Source organism: Sceloporus occidentalis, unplaced genomic scaffold, assembly GCF_023333645.1.
Source record: "Sceloporus occidentalis isolate IW3139 unplaced genomic scaffold, rSceOcc1.0.p SCAF_6, whole genome shotgun sequence".
NCBI lineage: Eukaryota > Metazoa > Chordata > Lepidosauria > Squamata > Phrynosomatidae > Sceloporus > Sceloporus occidentalis.
Window position 1 is genome coordinate 29,672,030 of NW_028316986.1, and position 18,249 is coordinate 29,690,278.

The 18,249-nt window shown below is 38.8% G+C and overlaps 1 protein-coding gene across 1 annotated transcript in view; it reads right to left on the reverse strand.

Moving 5' to 3' along the window:
• Positions 1 to 2,080: 2,080 nt before the first annotated feature.
• The window catches only part of MTA3 (metastasis associated 1 family member 3), a 215,477-nt gene continuing 199,308 nt past the window's right edge, over positions 2,081 to 18,249 (reverse strand). The window contains exon 20 of the mRNA XM_089529184.1: positions 2,081 to 2,113. Within this exon, the coding sequence (XP_089385310.1) occupies positions 2,096 to 2,113 (18 nt within the window). The 3' untranslated portion in view covers positions 2,081 to 2,095. The remainder of the gene's footprint in view (positions 2,114 to 18,249) is intronic.

An 18,249-nucleotide genomic window follows, 5' to 3' on the forward strand; every position in this document is an offset into this window, starting at 1 on the left:
GGCATGCTTCAGAGGCCACTTTTCAAAGTTGGAAATCTCCCGGCTTTAAAAAGCATCTCCAAAGCGCACCCGGGACCCAGGATGCAGCCAGGCTATACTCGTCTGGCAGAATCGGTATTGAATTATGAGTGATAATTTCTGCCTGCATCCCACAACCCGGCTGCATCCCGTTGGGGTGCAGTCAGTTTTTTTGTCCATACAATAAGCTCCATAGGCTAATAATTGCACCAAAACTGTCTCTGAAAGAGAAAGCATCTGGCTACAGGAAGCATTTGACTTTTGTTGCAACAGCTCTGATGACTGCTTATCTGTTTCTGGGCTCAATTCAAAGTGGTGGTTATTACATTTAAAAGCTCTATATTTCTCACGTCCATGTCATATGTTGGATTATATCCCCGTATAAATGTGTATGTGCTCAAAGATTTCAGGAGAGGCTTTTGTTTCAGACCCATCTCCTTCTTCTGATCACAATACAGAAGAAAGCCTTCTTAATGGCTGCTTCCAGGCTTTAGAACTCCATTCTTAGAGAGACTATGGTCAAAAGCACACTGCAGAAATAACCCAGTTTGAAACAACTTTAACTGCCCTGGCTCAATGCTAGGAAATTCTGGGAAGTGTAGTTTTGTGAGTCATTTAGCCTTCTCTGTCAGAGAGCTCTGGTGCCACCATAAACTACAGTTCCCAGGATTCCCTAGCATTGAGCCAGAGCAGTTAAAGTAGTTTCAAACTGGATTATTTCTGCAGTTTATTTTGGACCAGAGTTAGCAATATTTGCCTGACTATAATCACTGCTACTTTGCATGTTTTCAAGACTTCCTATTTGCTTACCTACCCACTCTCTTTCTTCATCACTCTAACCTGCAGCCATTATCTCTCCCTTTCTTATTCATTACTATCATCATTATGATTTCCATCCTACCTTTTCTCCAGTTTGGGACCCAAAACAGGTTACAAGAATTTTAAAAGACATTTTTAAACATTCACAAGATACAAAGGTCAAAATGAGATTAAACAATCAGAAAATTAAAATATACATAATTAACGACACACATGTGCACAATAATTAGCAAGTTCCAGCACATTATTTCATTAAGGTGGGTTTTATATAGTCACTCATCACAAACCTGTCAAAATAGGAAAGTCCTTACTTGCCTGTCAAAACTAAGTAGGGAGTGTGCCAGTCTAACTTCTCTGGGAAGGGAGTTCCAAAGCCTAGGAGCAGCCATTGAGAAGACCCTGTTCCCTGTTCCACCAGATGCACCTGTGAGGGTGGTGGGACAGAGAGTAGGGACTCCCCAGCAGATCTCAAAATATAAACTGATTCATAAGGAAGAATACAGTCCCTGAAATATCATGGACCTAAGCCTTCCTTCTCTCATCCATTAGATCTTGTACCTCATTATCGACTACTTTGTTTTACAAAGAAAACAAGCCCGTTTCTTTTCTTTTCTTCCTTTCTGCTGGACTCTGCATCTAAGACCCTGTTAGTCCCTATGGATATAGGAATGGCTGTTGTCCAAGTTTATGTCTTTACAATTTGATCAGTCTACGTGAAATATTCAGTACTATTTTTTTAAATAGAAAATGTGTACCGGATTTTTTTGAGGGGAGGGGGTCAGATGGTGCCAGATTTTTTTCCAGTACAAACTGATTTTATTTGGGAGATCCATATTAAGATAGATTAGAATACAGGTCATTTAGGCTTCACATGTCAAAACTTCCAAGAGGCAACCAGTGTTACTTTTTGAGAATGCTCTAATGGGAGATTTCCAGGGCATTAATTACTTTGAGTAGACTATCCAGAAAGACTTAAAATTCAAAGCTCAGAACAAAATCATAGGCTTTATTTGAAGGAGTGCTAGAAATCATATAGATAGCAATGATTTTGCTTATGTAATTTGAGAGAAGAAAATGCAACACCCAATAAAGCAAGAACATGCGTATGTTTGATATGCTCTTCAGTTGGGTCCCACACAAATTTATACACTGTAATTGCAGAAGTCCCTGTCTGTGCAACACTTGACTTCCTGAGAGAGAATCAGAGTGAAATACCCCCTAGTACCACAAGCGTGTTTTGTTATACATGTTCGGGTTGTCACTTGTAGCACTTCATCTGAAACCAAAAGGAAGAGGTAGAGAGGAAACAAAGAGTCAGTACTCATATTTTAACAAGTCATAACAGGCATAATAATCAACACTTCACATTTATTCTCTAAAGTGCATTAGACTTGATACTACACAAAGCATATCAGGACTTCCCCTCCATTGCATATCTCTGCATTAGGCCTCTACAGGTATTTCCATTTTTTACAGATGGGTTAACAAAAGTAAATTCCTAAAGTTCATGGCTGAGGATGGTTTTTAATCAGGAATTTGCAATTAAGTCAACAATGATATTTGGCTAGAGTCAAATAAGGTATTTGTAACTGGGCTAGCAGAGTAAGACATGACCATCCCACCTCCCCTCAGAAGCTTCTCAGGCTTTCTGAAAATATTACTTGATGGATCAGGGGCCTTGCTGAATGGGATGAACAGTAGAAAAGAACTGCAACTTCTCTCCAACTGTTGTTAGCAGGAAAATTCTAGATGTGATCTATTCATTTGATTCAGAGCCAGTGTGGCACAGCTGTTTGAGTGTTGGACTACAACGCTGGATACGAGGGTTCAATTCTCTGCTTGGCCATGCAACCCACTGGGTGACCTTAGGAAAGTCACATGCTCTCGGCCTCAGGGGAAGGTAATGGCAAACCTCCTCTGAACAAATCTTGCCAGGAAAACACCATGATAGATTTGCCTTAGAGTGTCCATAAGTCAGAAATGACTTCAAAGCACACAACAACAATTCATCTGATAGAGAATATAATAGCTAGTGACAGTGCACCTTTTAAATTCATTCCAGAAGTACCTTTACCAGAACCTTTAGCAGAAGTGCAACCTGTAAAGTATTCTTTTCCCAAGACTTGCTTTCACGATTTTTCTTCCTTGAGGCTGTCCCTTTAAAACAATAAATGCTTAACCCTTTTCAAACTTAAGCTTGTCTTTTTCATTTCTAAAGTTTTCCACATCTTTCTTAACTTTCATAAGCTCTCTCATTGCTGGCCTGTTCCTTCCCATATGACATATCCCTTTTTTCTTGGAGTCATTTGCAACATTATGCTTCCCTGTGACAATTCCTCCATTCTTTAGAACTGTCAAAGTTGAGTGCTTTAATGCATCATCCTAGTGCCTGAGGCAGAGGTCCACAACCATAGCAATGGTCAAATTCCTCTTTGTTTAAGATAAATGGTTCAGTACTTATGAAATTTAGTGGAAAAGACTCAAGGTGAGAAATCTTGGAGAGAGCTTTTGTGAAAGCTGTAATGTACAGAGGGTTTTTTGGACTGAACTTCAAAAAATGTCTTCCACGTGTCAAAAGAAGGGATGTCACACATGATGAGACACCTGTCAAAAAAATCACAATCACAAGATTTTTCACCCTCCTAAATGAAAGTTAAAAGCTGGCTATTTTTCTCTTAGCTAAGGTTTCTACAGTTTGCTCAAGACTTCTGTGTGCAAAACTAATTTCTTTCCCCTCATGTTAAAAAAAAAGTACACTTCCAATATGCACGGGAGAGAGTTATTGAAAAAAATGTTGCAGACAACCAATCACATATTTCTCCTTTAGAAAGTCAATGCAAGTGGATGGCAGCATTTTACATTTGTAATAAAAGCTGTAGTTTATACCAAAAGTCTCACGTGAAAAACACCTGTAAAAAAAGCCCACAGAAATTTGTGTTTTACACACTAAATAAAATGTATTGGATGCTGCAATACAACAAACAAAGATTTGCATTTCTTGCCTGAGCATGTTATAAAAAACAAGACATGAGATAGTCAATGCATGAATTACCATGCTCAGGCTATCTTTATCTAAGAATCATTATAAATGACAGTTGAAACTGATAAAAGTCACCCAGAGCTAGGAATGGGAGTAGTAAAGTCTCAGTCACCCTGCAGATGGTGATAAGGAATACTCACTTCCAATAAACAATGGAAACATGAATGCATTTGGAGTATTTGCCTGACAAATTTATAGTCAGTGATGGCTGAGTACAGCATGAGCAGAGAGCCTTTTGTATTTCGTTACAAAAAAGAGTGGCAGAATAAAGTAGAGTCTTCAAGAGAGATGGGATAAGAAAAACACCAAATGGTGGTGCAAAAATGGTGGTTCACGGTGTGCAGAAAAGAGTTATCATGATTATGAATTTGCCTTATAATATATTAATTTTAGTGATCAAATTGGTTTTAGATTTATTTTAATACAAGGGTACATTTCTAATCACTTTGTGAAATCATCACATTGAATAATTATTTCAAAACTGTTCTGCAAATACTGTGTTTTTATTCAGCAAACCTGGTTGTCTTGTCAGTCTGTAGCCTTGACAGCATCCTGAAGCCATATGATAAATCATATCTCACTGCTTTAGAGGGACAAAGGCAGGAGGAAAGCTGTTGCATAAAACCAAGTAGGTAACCATATGGAGATAACCAAGGTAATAGATAACCATGAATAAGTATTGGAATGTAGTGTAGGGGACAGATAAGGGATGTAATGGCCAAGGGTTATCTACTCTCCTTGGTTTTCTGGTTCTGGTTATCTGTTCTGGTTGGCTTTCCTCCTGTCTTCATCCCCCACTGTCCATCATTAAAACTGAACTTGTCATCTCATCTCCATATACACAAGGTTTTTAATTTGAATTGACATTTTCACACATAAGCAGCTTATATAGGTCTCTGGATTCTCCAAACATGAATCTGAAGAAGGCTCACATCTGCAAAAGCTCATGCTACCAACTTCTTTCTTTCAGCCAGTCTCAAAGGTGCTACAAGATTACTTTGCATACTGATTTTCCAGATGGCCCTCTCTTTGAATTCTATTTGTTTAAGAAGTATTAGTAACCTACCTTAATTCAATAGATCTCAGATGGTTGGATTACAATTAATAAAATCAGTTTAAAACTATCTGTAACAACTGTCCAGGACAGAGATTGATATTCTGTCTGAATTATATTCTTTCTGTTCTTTCTTGTTTCCAACCAAGGTAGCTTGTTAAAATTTGGACTGACAGCCAGATTTCTTTCTGTGTTTAATCAAATAGACATATTTGGTGGCATGTATGTCAAGGAGTAAACTTTTGTTCTTTCAGACTATTGCAAGGCCCAGAACCTTTTCATAACCTAACAAAACGTTTGCTGAAAGATGTATTAGAGAACTTACTTCTTCATTTTTGTTATTGATTTATGTGATGGAATTTTAAATCATCTTTATTTGTCTGTGACTCTATTGTGAGTCATAGCAAATTAAATGAAGAGAATTTCTCCATAAGGAGAGATTTAATTGTACTATAGAAACCAACAAGCCTCACCCACCATTGTGCATTCTCTATGCAGATATTTGAAAAACATACTGGAAGTATAGTTATGCCTGACAGAATCTCCTTTGATATACTTACAAAAATGTCAGAAGATCCATTGATGCCTATGGGTCTACATGATTTGAGACCAAAGAGTTCTGGCCTCCATAGGGCCAGACAATACACCAATTTATCTAGAGAAAAATTACAGCCTATGCTTTGGAAGCAAACAGGTTTATGGATTAACTAAAATATAAAATACACAATGAGGGTGTACCAGAAGAAGTCTGTCAAGATTTCTTTCCATGTTTAATCAAATGGTGTTTGGAACATGATGAACACACAATCTACAGATAATCAAAAAGGGCATCTTTGCTCCCCCCCACCCCCCCACCCCATCTTTCATCATTAAAACCAAAGAAGATGAAGGATGGGACATTACAAGTGTTGAACTAGGAAGATTATGAATAAGGACAGGAGAAATCTTACGTTCATAGGTTTTGACTATACCACAGACAGGCAATCTGGAAGTTGTTTGACACATCATTCTGTTTTGCAATGGCATACATGGTCCAAATCCATATGATGCACAGTGTTGACAGAAGAGAGCATCTGCTCCAAAATACAACGTCTTGTGAATATATACAGAGAGAGAAATTCAGATGGGAATAAAACATGCATGTTACCTTATATCCACTAGCAGTCCTTTAACTCATATTGTCAACATAAAACTGATTAGTGTACAACAAATATATTGAGAAATACAATATGGCTGCAGTCAGCTGAACTGAATGAGTTACCCTCTAAGCAGACATGTATGCTGTATGCTTCTGAAGTTTTGCAATGAAGTAATGGGTGCAATCCAACTTTATTTTTGATTAGGTGTTTTAAAGAATAATGTTATACTGTTATATTTAGGAGTTTTGTGTCTGAATTATTTGTAAAATTCAAAAATATTGGTGAGGTTCCCCTTGGGTAATTACAAATTCATAACTTAGAATTATGACTGTTTGATAGTCACAATCCCTATGTACCAATTCAGAGGATATGTAGGGACTGTGAAAATCTTCCAGTCCCTATTAACGAGGCAGCAGCTGCTGCAGTTGACAGAGGTCTGTTTGCCAGTTGCTTGGGAAGCAGCTGAATGACATTCCTGGTCCCTCTCATGCAAGCAATCTCCAGATGAAGAGGGGGCTGGGATTCTAACTATTGCCACTGTGATCATTTACAGGAAGGAGTGGAAACATCAGTCATTTGCTTCCTGAGTAACAGAGAAATTGACATGCACGCACACGCACGCACACGCACCCACACCAGATCACAATAGCTGCTTTCCAATAAGTAGGGACTGGGGGAGATGGGTCGACCTGGGAGTCACTATGTAGCTGCATAACTACAGTGGCTATGCATTCATAACTTCCAAAAGGATCATATCATTTTATATTTAATTAAGCAGTAAAGTATTTATGAAACATGGAATAATGGCACTGAGACAAACATGAAAGGTTCTCAAATTTTTTGTCCTCCAGATATTTTGGACTTCAGATTCTAAAAGTCCCAGCCAGCTTGGCCAATGGCCAGACATTCTAAGAGCTGGCCAAAATATCTAGAGGACAAAGACTGAAAAGCAATGTTGTAGAAGCCAGCATAACCCAATGATTGAAATGCTAAAAAGAAGCAATCCGTTCATGAGCATTCTGTCACAGTTCCCATGTGCTTATTCTAATTCATTAAAAAATATTCCTGCATACTATTCTATATTCTGTGCTTGAAGTATTACTTACCTTCCCCATTGCACCGAATTCTACACACCAAGTTTCACATACATGATTGGATCAATCATTATGAATTGAAGTCAACACAAGTTACACTTTTTGGGTGCTTTTTTCTTTTAGGTTGAAATCATACATTTCTTCATTCCCTGCCATGTCAAATAGGTGCTTTTTGCTTGTCCTTCTTGGAAAGACATTTCCCCATCCCTGGTCAGTGGAACATACCTGAGGGTGCCAAGTGGAGGAAGGCACTGACTACTAAGAGGAGAATATGACCCATGAAAAGCACTGTAGGACTAGAAGGATTCTTTGTGCAACTGGAGAGCTGTGAGCCACAGTACAAGGAAAGTTGGAAACCTGTTGGCAACATGCTTCATTTTATATTCTTAACAACATTCCTACATAACTATTCAAGGGAACATCCTGTACATTCTCTGAGGCTGAGAGAATGTGGGAGTATGAGAAAACAGTTCAGATATGAGCCAGATGTTTACTAATCTGAAGAATGGTTTTGAGAAGAATTTGAAAAAGGTCTGGAAGAAAGGTTGACAGACATAAAGAAATTATTGGTTCAGATACTTATGGGCCTGGATGTTGTGAAAGTGAAAAAAGAGGAAAAGAGGAAAATAATAGAAGGACAGAAAGATTGATGGAGGTGAGGATTATGAACTGAGTTTCTGGGTTGAAAGTTTGAGAGATCTACCAAAGATATTATAATCATTGTTCAAAACAATCAGAAGACTTAGGTCCAATAGAGACAGGCACTTTCTGTCATCCTGTGGGCAGAGCCATGGTACAGCATCTGCATGTTGGACACTGTGACTCCTCCCCTATCCCATCATGATGCTACACACCCTTCTAGATGGTGTGCGGCATCATGGCACGACCCTAGCACTGCATCCAAATAGTGCAGCACCAAAGGGGCGTCATCATGCTGCCCCATCGCAGCTATGATGCTCTTTTTAGGGTGAAAAAAGGAACTGCTTTTTCCAGCTCCTTTTTACGCTCTACGGAGGACGGACTGGTGCCAAGCATGTGGTTTCCACGGCACCGATCCGTCCAGTAATGGGAGAGGCTGCCTGCCACCCCAAAGGAGTTGTCTGTATAGTCCCTAAGTTCCTACCCAGGAAGAATCTGATGAAAAAGATAAATGTTTACAGGAAATGTGGGGGGGGGGGGAACCACAGTTTTTATGGGTGTCTTCAGTGGTGACATGTAAAGTATAAATAGTTTAGTGGTTAAAATAATGAACGGATCAAATTTGAATTGAATAATTGGAATGCTGTGGAGGGATTTATTCTTTCTTATGTGATTTATTCAAATGATATGACTGAGCAGAATTGGATAAACTGATAAATCTAGGAGAGAAAAAATAGGCCGATTTTTTTAAGGTGAAGGGAAAGTAGTCCTAGAATATAGGAAAAAGTAATGGGGGGAATAAAACTTAGGATTTGAAGAGCAGTAGAAGTGACACCTATTAATAGCTATTAGTATGATAACGTTGTCATTATATACGCAGAGGAAGCAGAAATGTTTGATATTTACGCATATACCTGGGAAGTTAGGAGTTATAAATATCTCTTTTGTCTATTTTTTTTTCTGGTTTGTTGTAAGGTTTTTATGGAGTTGTGTAGTTTTGTCTTTATTTATGCATGCATGTTGTTTTATACTATGATTTAAAAATTTCAAAAAGAATAAAAGATGCTTAGATTCACAGAAAAAGATGGAGATGACAAAGAGCATAATCTGACATATGAGAATTATCTTGGAATTGGGTAGATACTGAATGGCCTAGTAAAGCCTACTAGTCACTCTGAACCAAATTGGAGCCCCTTCCAGTAGAACAGCCCCTTCCAGTGGCCGGAAAATATCTTTTCTTTAGTCAGGTTGGTGGCATGTATGCCAAGCAATAGAATTTTAATTCTCAAGGTCTGCTTCTCTAGACTTTTGCAAGGCCCAGAACCTTTTCATAGCCTAACAAAACTTTTGCTGAAAGATGTATTAGAGGAGTTACTTCTTCATTTTTGTCATTGGTTTATGTGATGGAATTTTAAATCATCTTTATTTGTCTGTGACTCTATTGTGAGTCATAGCCCGTTAAATGAAGATCATTTCTCTATAAGTACAGACTTAATTGTAAAACACAAACCAACGAACCTCATCCACCAATATGCATTCTCTATGCAGATACTGGAAGTATAGTTATGCCTGACACAATTGCCTTTGATTACAAAAATGTCCAAAAATGTCTATGGGTCTACTTAATTTGAGACCAAAGAGCTCCATAGAGCCAGACAATAAAGCAAATTGATCGAGAGAAAAATTATACCCTAAGCTTTGAAAGCAAGCAGGTGTATGGGTTAGCTAAAATATGAAATACACAATGTGGGTGTATCAGAAGTCTCTCAGGGTAATGTGGTGAGCAGAAGGTGGAATGAAGGAAAGCAAGAAAGTACTGCTACTTATGGGGCCGGTTCATTATTTTATCACCTGCTGTCCTTTCTCTTTATTCTCCTTATCTGGCCAGGATGTTCTTCCCAGTAGTTGCCCAAGCATAATTGTTAAGGGAAACTGAAGGAAACACCTTGCCCAAACCTCTAAAGAGACTGAAATCATCACTTTATTTTGCTTTGGATCTCTGTTGTAGTACGCTGAAAGCAGTACTGGAAAAAGCGGTGCCACGTGCCGGAAGGAACAATGGTGTGCACGCCCATGGGCGTGCGCACACTGCCGCACCGCTGCACCATCACGAGCACAAGCCCCATTACCTGTAATGGGGCTCAAGCATACATGCAATTTCTGTTAAGTGGGGAGGGGGGTTCCAGAACGGATCCCCCGTGTAAAAGAAGGGCACACTGTACACAGAATTCTCCTGATCTGGGGATCCAAAGCTATGGATAGAAAGTATCCTTCTCTCTCAAAATGGTCCAAAACATGTTTCTCAAGTGTAGGCAAACCCTGTGAAGAAGAATCACATGCAGAAAATACTCTTGCCTGTGCAAAAAATGCTGCTTTCTGAGCAACAACAAAAAAAACTTACATTTTTCTTTAAAAACATCACATTTTATGAAATTTTCACTTTAACCATACGGAACTATACACACACACATATACACACACACACACAGTTAGTTAGGTTGAGCGCATGATATTGTAATTTAAACATATAATTTTAATTTTGCAAGGTGTTTATGTCTCAGCGTAGAAAGAACCACAACTTGGAAACATCACCCAAGGAGACACTCTGCTGTGCTTTCTGCAACCGAACTTGTTTATCTTGGATTGGTCTTTTTAGTCATCAATGCACTTGTAAAAAGCATGGGATGAGTCCTTCCTGAATCTTCGTTCGCGAAGAAAAGCCAGAGAGAGATGTGTCAGTTATTGCCATTACATTCAGTGATATATGGGAATTATGATTTATGAGTAACATTAGTACAAAAAAATGTACTAAGGAATCTGTATGGTTTCGTATGGGGGGAGGTCAATGGGGGGTGACACCATGAGTTACCACACTGGGTGACACCAGCCCTTGTGGCGCCATTGGGTAAAGCTGCATAGGATTAGTATCAGGGTACACTTCTCAGTATATGGATAGTCTACTAGGTTTCCTGCTCTCACTGTTAACAGTGGCATCACTGGAGGGACATGGGAGTGTGGACTACTTTTATTCTAGTTTAATTGTATGTTGGATATAATTTAACATATTCTGTTTTAACCATAGCTTCTTGTCCTAAGTACAAATTTCTCATCACAACTATCCCATGTAGTGGAATCCCCATGTCTTTAAAAGCATTCCATGTCTTTTTATGATCTATTCATGATCTTTTTTGACTATGGCTTCTGGCCATAATTCCTCTGGTTCCTGGTCAATTATGCTTAATAGACCAAATCTATTTCTTACATTGTGTGTAAAGTCTGTTTGTATATTGTTCCAATCATATTTAAATGTGATGACTGTTTTTGTTTTATTTTTCAGCAGTATTCTAATTTTTGATATAAGGAGTTCATTTTCTATTCCACAGTCAATGCCTGGTCTAGTTTTCGCCACAAGAACAGAGCTTCTGTATCCTCTGCTTCCAATTATTTAGTCTATCTGATTTTTTGGTATTGATGAGATTGCCCTCTATAAACTTTCCTTCCTCCCCAAAGGGGGTTGTTTTCAAACTAAAAATTTCCAGAAGAGACGTCTGTGGCTTTCCTTCTGGTAGGTTACAGGCTGTGAATTATGCACACAACTCCCTGCCTGGCATTTATATTATGGAATTTAGAAATGCCTGTCAGTCAAATTGTGTTTTGTCCCATATGGCTCTATAATCCAGGACTTGTTTTTTGACACCTGCTTTGGATTATGCAAAAACAGTTGTATATACAGACGGCATAGGCCTTCCATCCAACTCTTCTTCCATCTTTGCTTTGTAAAGAGAATCTCTTTGCACAAGATTTTAAAAAGTATCATAAACTGGAAACGATGGTTTTTACTGGTATGTCTGTTGATTTCTTACTGCTATTGAGTGACAATAGTCCAAAACTGCAGAAATGCATCTTGAGACCACTTTAATTGCTTTGGCTCAATGTTAGGAAATTCTGGGAACTCTAGTTTTGTGAGGCATTTAGCCTTCTCTGTCAGAGAGCTCTGCTGCTACAATAAACTACAATTCACAGGATTCCCTAGCACTCAGCCAGGGCAGTTAAAGTGGTCTCAAACTGGATTATTTCTGCAATGTGTTTTGGACTAATGACTTCCACAAAGAAGTAGTGGTGGTGTTTTTCTTATTTCCTTCTAATTTCATCACTGAAGTGAACACTTCTTGAAAGGGCATCATATCAGTCAAATCAAATACAATCGGTCAGACAGATGAGAAAAATTGCAGCAGTAGAATTCTGGACTATTCAGTGAGTGTAGGGAGAGTCATCATTTTAATGCTTTCCATTGTATGTGCCTTCAAGTTGACCTCAACCTATGGTGATCCTATCCTAGGATTTCTTGGCATGATTTATTCAGTGGAGATGTGCCATTCCCTTCCTCTGAGGCTGAGAGAGTGTGACTTGCCCAAGATCACCCAGAGGGCTTCCACAGCTGAGTGGAGATTCGAACTCTGGTCTCCAAGAGTCCTAGACCAACACTCAAACCATTATATCGTGCTTTCTATTTATAATACAATATCATATAGTATAACATAATTAATACAATATTTAGAAATAAATCCCGGAATTCCCTAGCATTGAGCCATGGCAGTTAAAGCAGTGTCAAATTACTTCATCTCTGCAATGCAGATTAGACCACAAAAAAGGGTATGGTCTTCCAAGTTAAAATGCATGATCACTGGTTACCTAGACAACTTTGCAGACTTGTGATGCCTGAAATGTGTATGCAGATCTGTGGTTGTTTTTCTCACATACTGGTGATGATATCTTATTTATGTGGTTGAATGCAAATATGCAATAGTGAGGAAATCCATAAATGGATTGCAAATAAATGTATATCATCTATATATCAAGAATTTATAATTATGGTATGCATATGTTGCAACTCCTTTAAAATTGTTTGCAGTGGATAAAATGGTGGTTATATGCTTACTATAAGACTGAATATCAGGTTACTAGAAGCAAGAGAGGAAATGAGTTAGGAATTGCAATCCAAAACATAACTGTTCCATAGAATCATAGAATCATAGAGTTGGAAGAGACCGCAAGGGCCATCCAGTTCCCCCCCTCATGTTCTGGTCCTACTTATTTATTTATTTATTTATTTATTTATTTATTAACATTTATTTATAGAGCACTGTAAAGTTTGCACAGTGCTTTACATAGTAAGGGTCAAATAAAATGGGGGGGGGGATAAAAACCTGCCAAGTGGTGTACAATCTAAAACAACAACATTACATGATTAAAATAGTCGGCCCTTCTTATACACGGATTTTTATACACAGATTCAAGCATCCACGGTTTGAAAATGTTCCAAAAAGTATAAATTTCAAATATCAAACTTTGATTCACCATTTTGCTATGTCATTATATTTAATGGAACTTGAGCTTCCACGGATTTTGTTATCCACTGGGGATCTTGGAACCAAACCCCAGTGTATAAGAAGGGTTCACTGTACGCTGGGCCCTCACCTTACACGGGGATCTGTTCCGGATCCCGCTGCGTAAGGCGAATTCCGCCTATGCTCAAGCCCCATTGTTTCCAATGGGGCTCGTGTGTGGCAGTGAGGCGGTGCGCAGGGCGCAACAGACGCATGTGCCCATTCAATTGAATGGGACTCGCCGCCCCTTCCGCCCCGCACATGCCCCGTGGCTTGAATGCGTATGCTCAAGTCGTGTATGGCGAGGGCATGCTGTATTTCTAAAATAATACTAACAAGTATACAATAAAGACAAAGCAGATTAACAACCAGCAACTTGGAATGCCTCCCTAAACAAGAGTCTCTTCAATTTGGCCTTAAAATTAGCCAAGAAAGTAATAGTTCTTAGTTGTGTGGGGAAGAGATTCCAGGCATGAGGAGCAGCACAGGAGAAGGGGCGGATTTGAGCTGGGAAGGAGGAGACTCTTGGCTGAGTCAGGAGACCAGTGTCATAAGATCTCAGTGTGCATGGAAGGTGTTAGGGAGAGATGAGCACTGACAAATAAGAGGGAGCCAAGCCATGAGGGGCTTTAAAGGTCAGGAGAAGAATTTTATATCAGATTCTGAAAGGGGAGTCAATGGAGGGATAACAACAAGGGGGTAACATAATCAAAGCGATGGATGGAGAAGATGATCTTGGCTGCTGAACATTGCACAGAGATTAGGGAGCTAAGGTGGGAAATAGGAAGACCCACTAGCAATGAGTTGCAATATTCCAGGTGTGATATCACCAATGCATGCACCAATGTCTTTGCCATTGAAACAGAAAGAAACGGTCGAATTCTGGTGAGATTATAGGGAAATAATCTGCACGACTCGGCTGTAGCCTGGATCTGTGAAGTGAACGAGTCAAATAGGAAGCCAAGACTATGGGCCTCATTGACAAATTGAATAGAAATGTCATTCACAGTAATTGACAAAGAAAATTGCAAAGATGGCTTGTGTGGGAAGACAAGTAGCTCAGTTTTGGCCATGTTGAGCTTCAGATGTCGGTGAATCATCCACTCAAAGACAGCAGCAAGACATGATGATAATCGCTGCTCAATACCTGGAAAAATTTCAGAGGTAGAGAAGTACAGATGAGTGTCATAGGCACACAGGTGATATTGAAAGCCATAGGAGCTAATAAGATGTCCCAGGGACAGGGTATAAAGGGAGAACAGTAAAAGACCCAAGAAAGAATCCTGATGGACCCCAACAAATAATGAGACGGGTCCAGAAACCTGACCTCCTGGAACCACTGCAAAAGATCTATTTGACAGGTAGAATTTAAACCAATTTAAACCTGGGTTTTGTGGGATCAGATTTAAATTGGTTTAAATTCTACCTGTCAAATAGATCTTTTGCAGTGGTTCCAGGAGGTCAGGTTTCTGGATCCGTCTCATTATTTGTTGGGGTCCATCAGGATTCTGATTCAATGGTGTCAAATGCAGCAGAGAGATCCAGGAGGATTAGAATAGAACAAAGACCAGTAAAAGATCATCAGTGCTGTTAGTAAGAGCAGTCTCAGACGAATGAAGTGAGAGAAAGCCAGACTGAAAAGGATTAAGAATAGAATCAGCAGTAAGACACTCCAGGCAGCGAAATTAAATAACATGTTCTAAAACCTTAGAAAAGGAAGAAGTGAGATAGGCCAATAGCTCGAGAGAGAAGATGGATCAAGAGAAGACTTTTTCAAGACTGGCGAAACTAGAGCATGCTTAAAGGCAGAAGGGAAGGAGCCATTAGAGATAGAAAGGTTGATACTATAAAAAAGAGCAGATAAAATAGAGGGGGGGGGGGAAGAAATCAAAAGACAAGGAGGAAGCAGATGAGAGAGCAGGTCATCAGTTAATAATAATAATAATAATAATAATAATAATAATAATAATATTTTATTTGTATTTCCCGCCTCTCCCAATGGATCGAAGCAGGATTACAAGCATAAAACCACAATAACCTCTAGATTACAATAAAATATCATCAGTTAAAAATACAATGCAAGACAATAAAAACATCAACATCAACTAACATGCAGCATTACAGCCAAAAGAGAAGAATTCAAGTGTTTAGCTAATTCACCCAATAAACAATAAGTAAAAGAAGAATGCAGGGAATCAAAGTTGGAATAGATTGTTTCAATCTTAGTATTAAAATAATAGGTGAAATCAGTGGGTGAAAATGTGTGGAACCAACAGAGAAGAAGGTTTTAGTAGAGAATTAAATGTAGAGAAAAGACGTGGCCACTGGTTGTTAGCTTTAATCACAGATTTATAATAATTCTGTTTTGCCAAAAATAAAACATAGTTGTGGGGGGGGGGGGGAGGGGGAAGAACAAATTTATAATGAATAACATCAACCCATTCCCTGGTCTTTTTCCACAACCATTCTGCAGCTCAAGAACAAGCACGGAGAAACCAAACAATGGGAGTGAGCCAGGGCTCTGGTTTATTTGAAGAGGTATCAAGAAAGGGGAAAAACTATCAAGGGTTGCCAGTAAGGTAGAAATGAGTAAGGAGTAAGGTTTGTAGTGGAGAAAATTGTGGTTATATGACTGTGACATTTTTTTAGTGATTCAAATATAACTAAGTAGCCAATATAGGATTCTGGCAAATATTTTTAATGAAATTTATACAAATAGCATGCATATTTATATGAATACTGTTCAATACTGAGTTACCTTAAAGGTCCGGAGCAATTCAGATATTCGGTAGTATGAGTAAGCCACTGAATCGATCCAAATCATGGAGATCATTCCTGGACATGGAGGTGTTTCCATGTTGAAGTGAAGTGGTGCCAGAGAGGATTTAAATGCCTCTGAGAGATTCAGTTGCATTAAACATAGTGTGAACATCAATCCTGTATTGCATCACCATGGATATCCGGATCTCCACAGGACAAAAACATAAGTGTGAAGCAGACTTCTGTTGTCAAGACTGAGGTTCAAGCCATTACACCACATAACTAAAATGCATAACAATTTAAATTTTTGAGCATGTGTACACTTAATTCACCCATAAATTTTCACATTCCCTCTTTCTCAACATTGTTCTCCTTCCAGCTCCATACTACTTGTTTTCACGAGACTGGCCTTGAAGCTCTTAATGGGATCTCTACTCTCCACACATCTGCTCAACCATCCCAAGGAATGTAAACAGCCAACACCATCAATAATTTGTGACAACACATCCCATCATTCAGTACTTAATTAATACAGCATTAAAACATTACAAGCAAGCAAAGCATTTTTCTATCTAGGCATCATGGAAGGAAATCTGAGGGACTCAGATTCTGACAGTTATGTGGGTGGAAAGTTCTATTTAAGAGAAGAGCACTGAGCCATTTTCTTTCTTGTTTTCTTTCTTTCTTTAAAGATAAAAGTAGTCCCTTGGCATGAATGTCTAGTCGTAACTGACTGTAGGGGGCAGTGCTCAAGTCTGTTTCTAAATCAAAGAGCCAGCTTGACTGCACCAAACTCTGTTAACGTCCCACCAAAGTGGTATCTATCTATCTACTTGCATTTGCATGCTTTCAAACTGCTAGGTTGGCAGAAGCTGGTACTCGTGACAGGAGCTCACCCCGTCATGCAGTACTTGGGCCATGAACTGGCAACCTTCTGATCTTCTGATCATCAGACATGGCATCTTAACCACTAAGCCACTGCATTCCTTCTTTCTTTATCTGTCTGGGAAAAAAGGGTGCTGTAAAGCATGACTGCATTTTTAATTACCAGAAATGCCCTGGGATTCTGCTGTAATAATAAGTTATTTCATACAGGAGTTGTATGACTTGTAACCACTATGCAAATAGTCATCCTCCTTGCCAGTAGTATTCTCCAGAAGTGTAACATGTTGATTCAAGAATGGTACAGAGTGAATAAGAGACCAGCTGACATATTCCAAGTACAGCTCATTTATCATAATAGTCATTTTTCACTTTCTGATCTGCAAATAATGACTGTTGGATTTTTTAAAAAATATATTATTATTATTATTATTATTATTATTATTATTATTATTCAGTCATATTTTACCAAAGCCAAAGACCCAAAATGTGTATGCTTTTTTCTTTTTTTTTCTTTCTTTCTTTCTTTCTTTCTTTTCTTTTCTTTTTTTTTTTTTTTTGGTTGTAGATATTCTTAAAATATATCTAAATCCATAGATATTCATGGATTTCAAGCTGGGAACATTTATTTGCTTTTTAAAACAAGAACAACATGGATGTGAATAGAACTGAGTGAGCTGTTGGAAATGAATGGATTTACGATTTTAATAATAAGGCATGCTTTGTTAATCTGTTTCAGCATAAAGCATAATATAGGACTCCTGTAGCACCTTTGTTGTCCCTCCTCAGCTGCTTTTAAAATAGCCCAGTTTTTTTTCCTTCTACTTTCTCCCTTTGTCCTCAGCTTGCCTCGTTTGACGCAAACTGAATTCAAGGGGCAAAAAGTAGTTTCTGCACAACCCAACTGGGGGAGATGAGAGGAACGGGTGGAATCCTGGCCTTCCTAGTAGGCTCAGGCAAAAGCAAGCTGCTGCAGCATCCCCTAGCTTGTGTGTTCTTCCTCATTAATAATGTTTGCCATCTTGACCATATTCTGGCCTACACATAACCCTATTTTAATATGTAAAAAGTTGGAGGGTATGCTGTTATTAGACAGAAGGATACCTTCACCACAGCCAGCAAAATGGTTGTGGAGGAGAGAGCTGAATCCCATGTATCCTGCCCTGTACCTCACAGATTAACCTGCTGCCTTTGGAGTAGTGAAATATTCTGATGCCCATTATTACTCACATAATAGGGTTCAAGATTATGGGATGAACCCTTTTGAAAATTATCAGCCAAAACTGAACTGCTAAATCTCATATGTAGTGAAGCCTCCTCAGGGATTATCAGTCAGAAGTATACAAAATTATCAAGCACTGGGAAATATCGAGATAACCATGGTCATTAAACCCTGGACTCTCACAGAATTAATAAA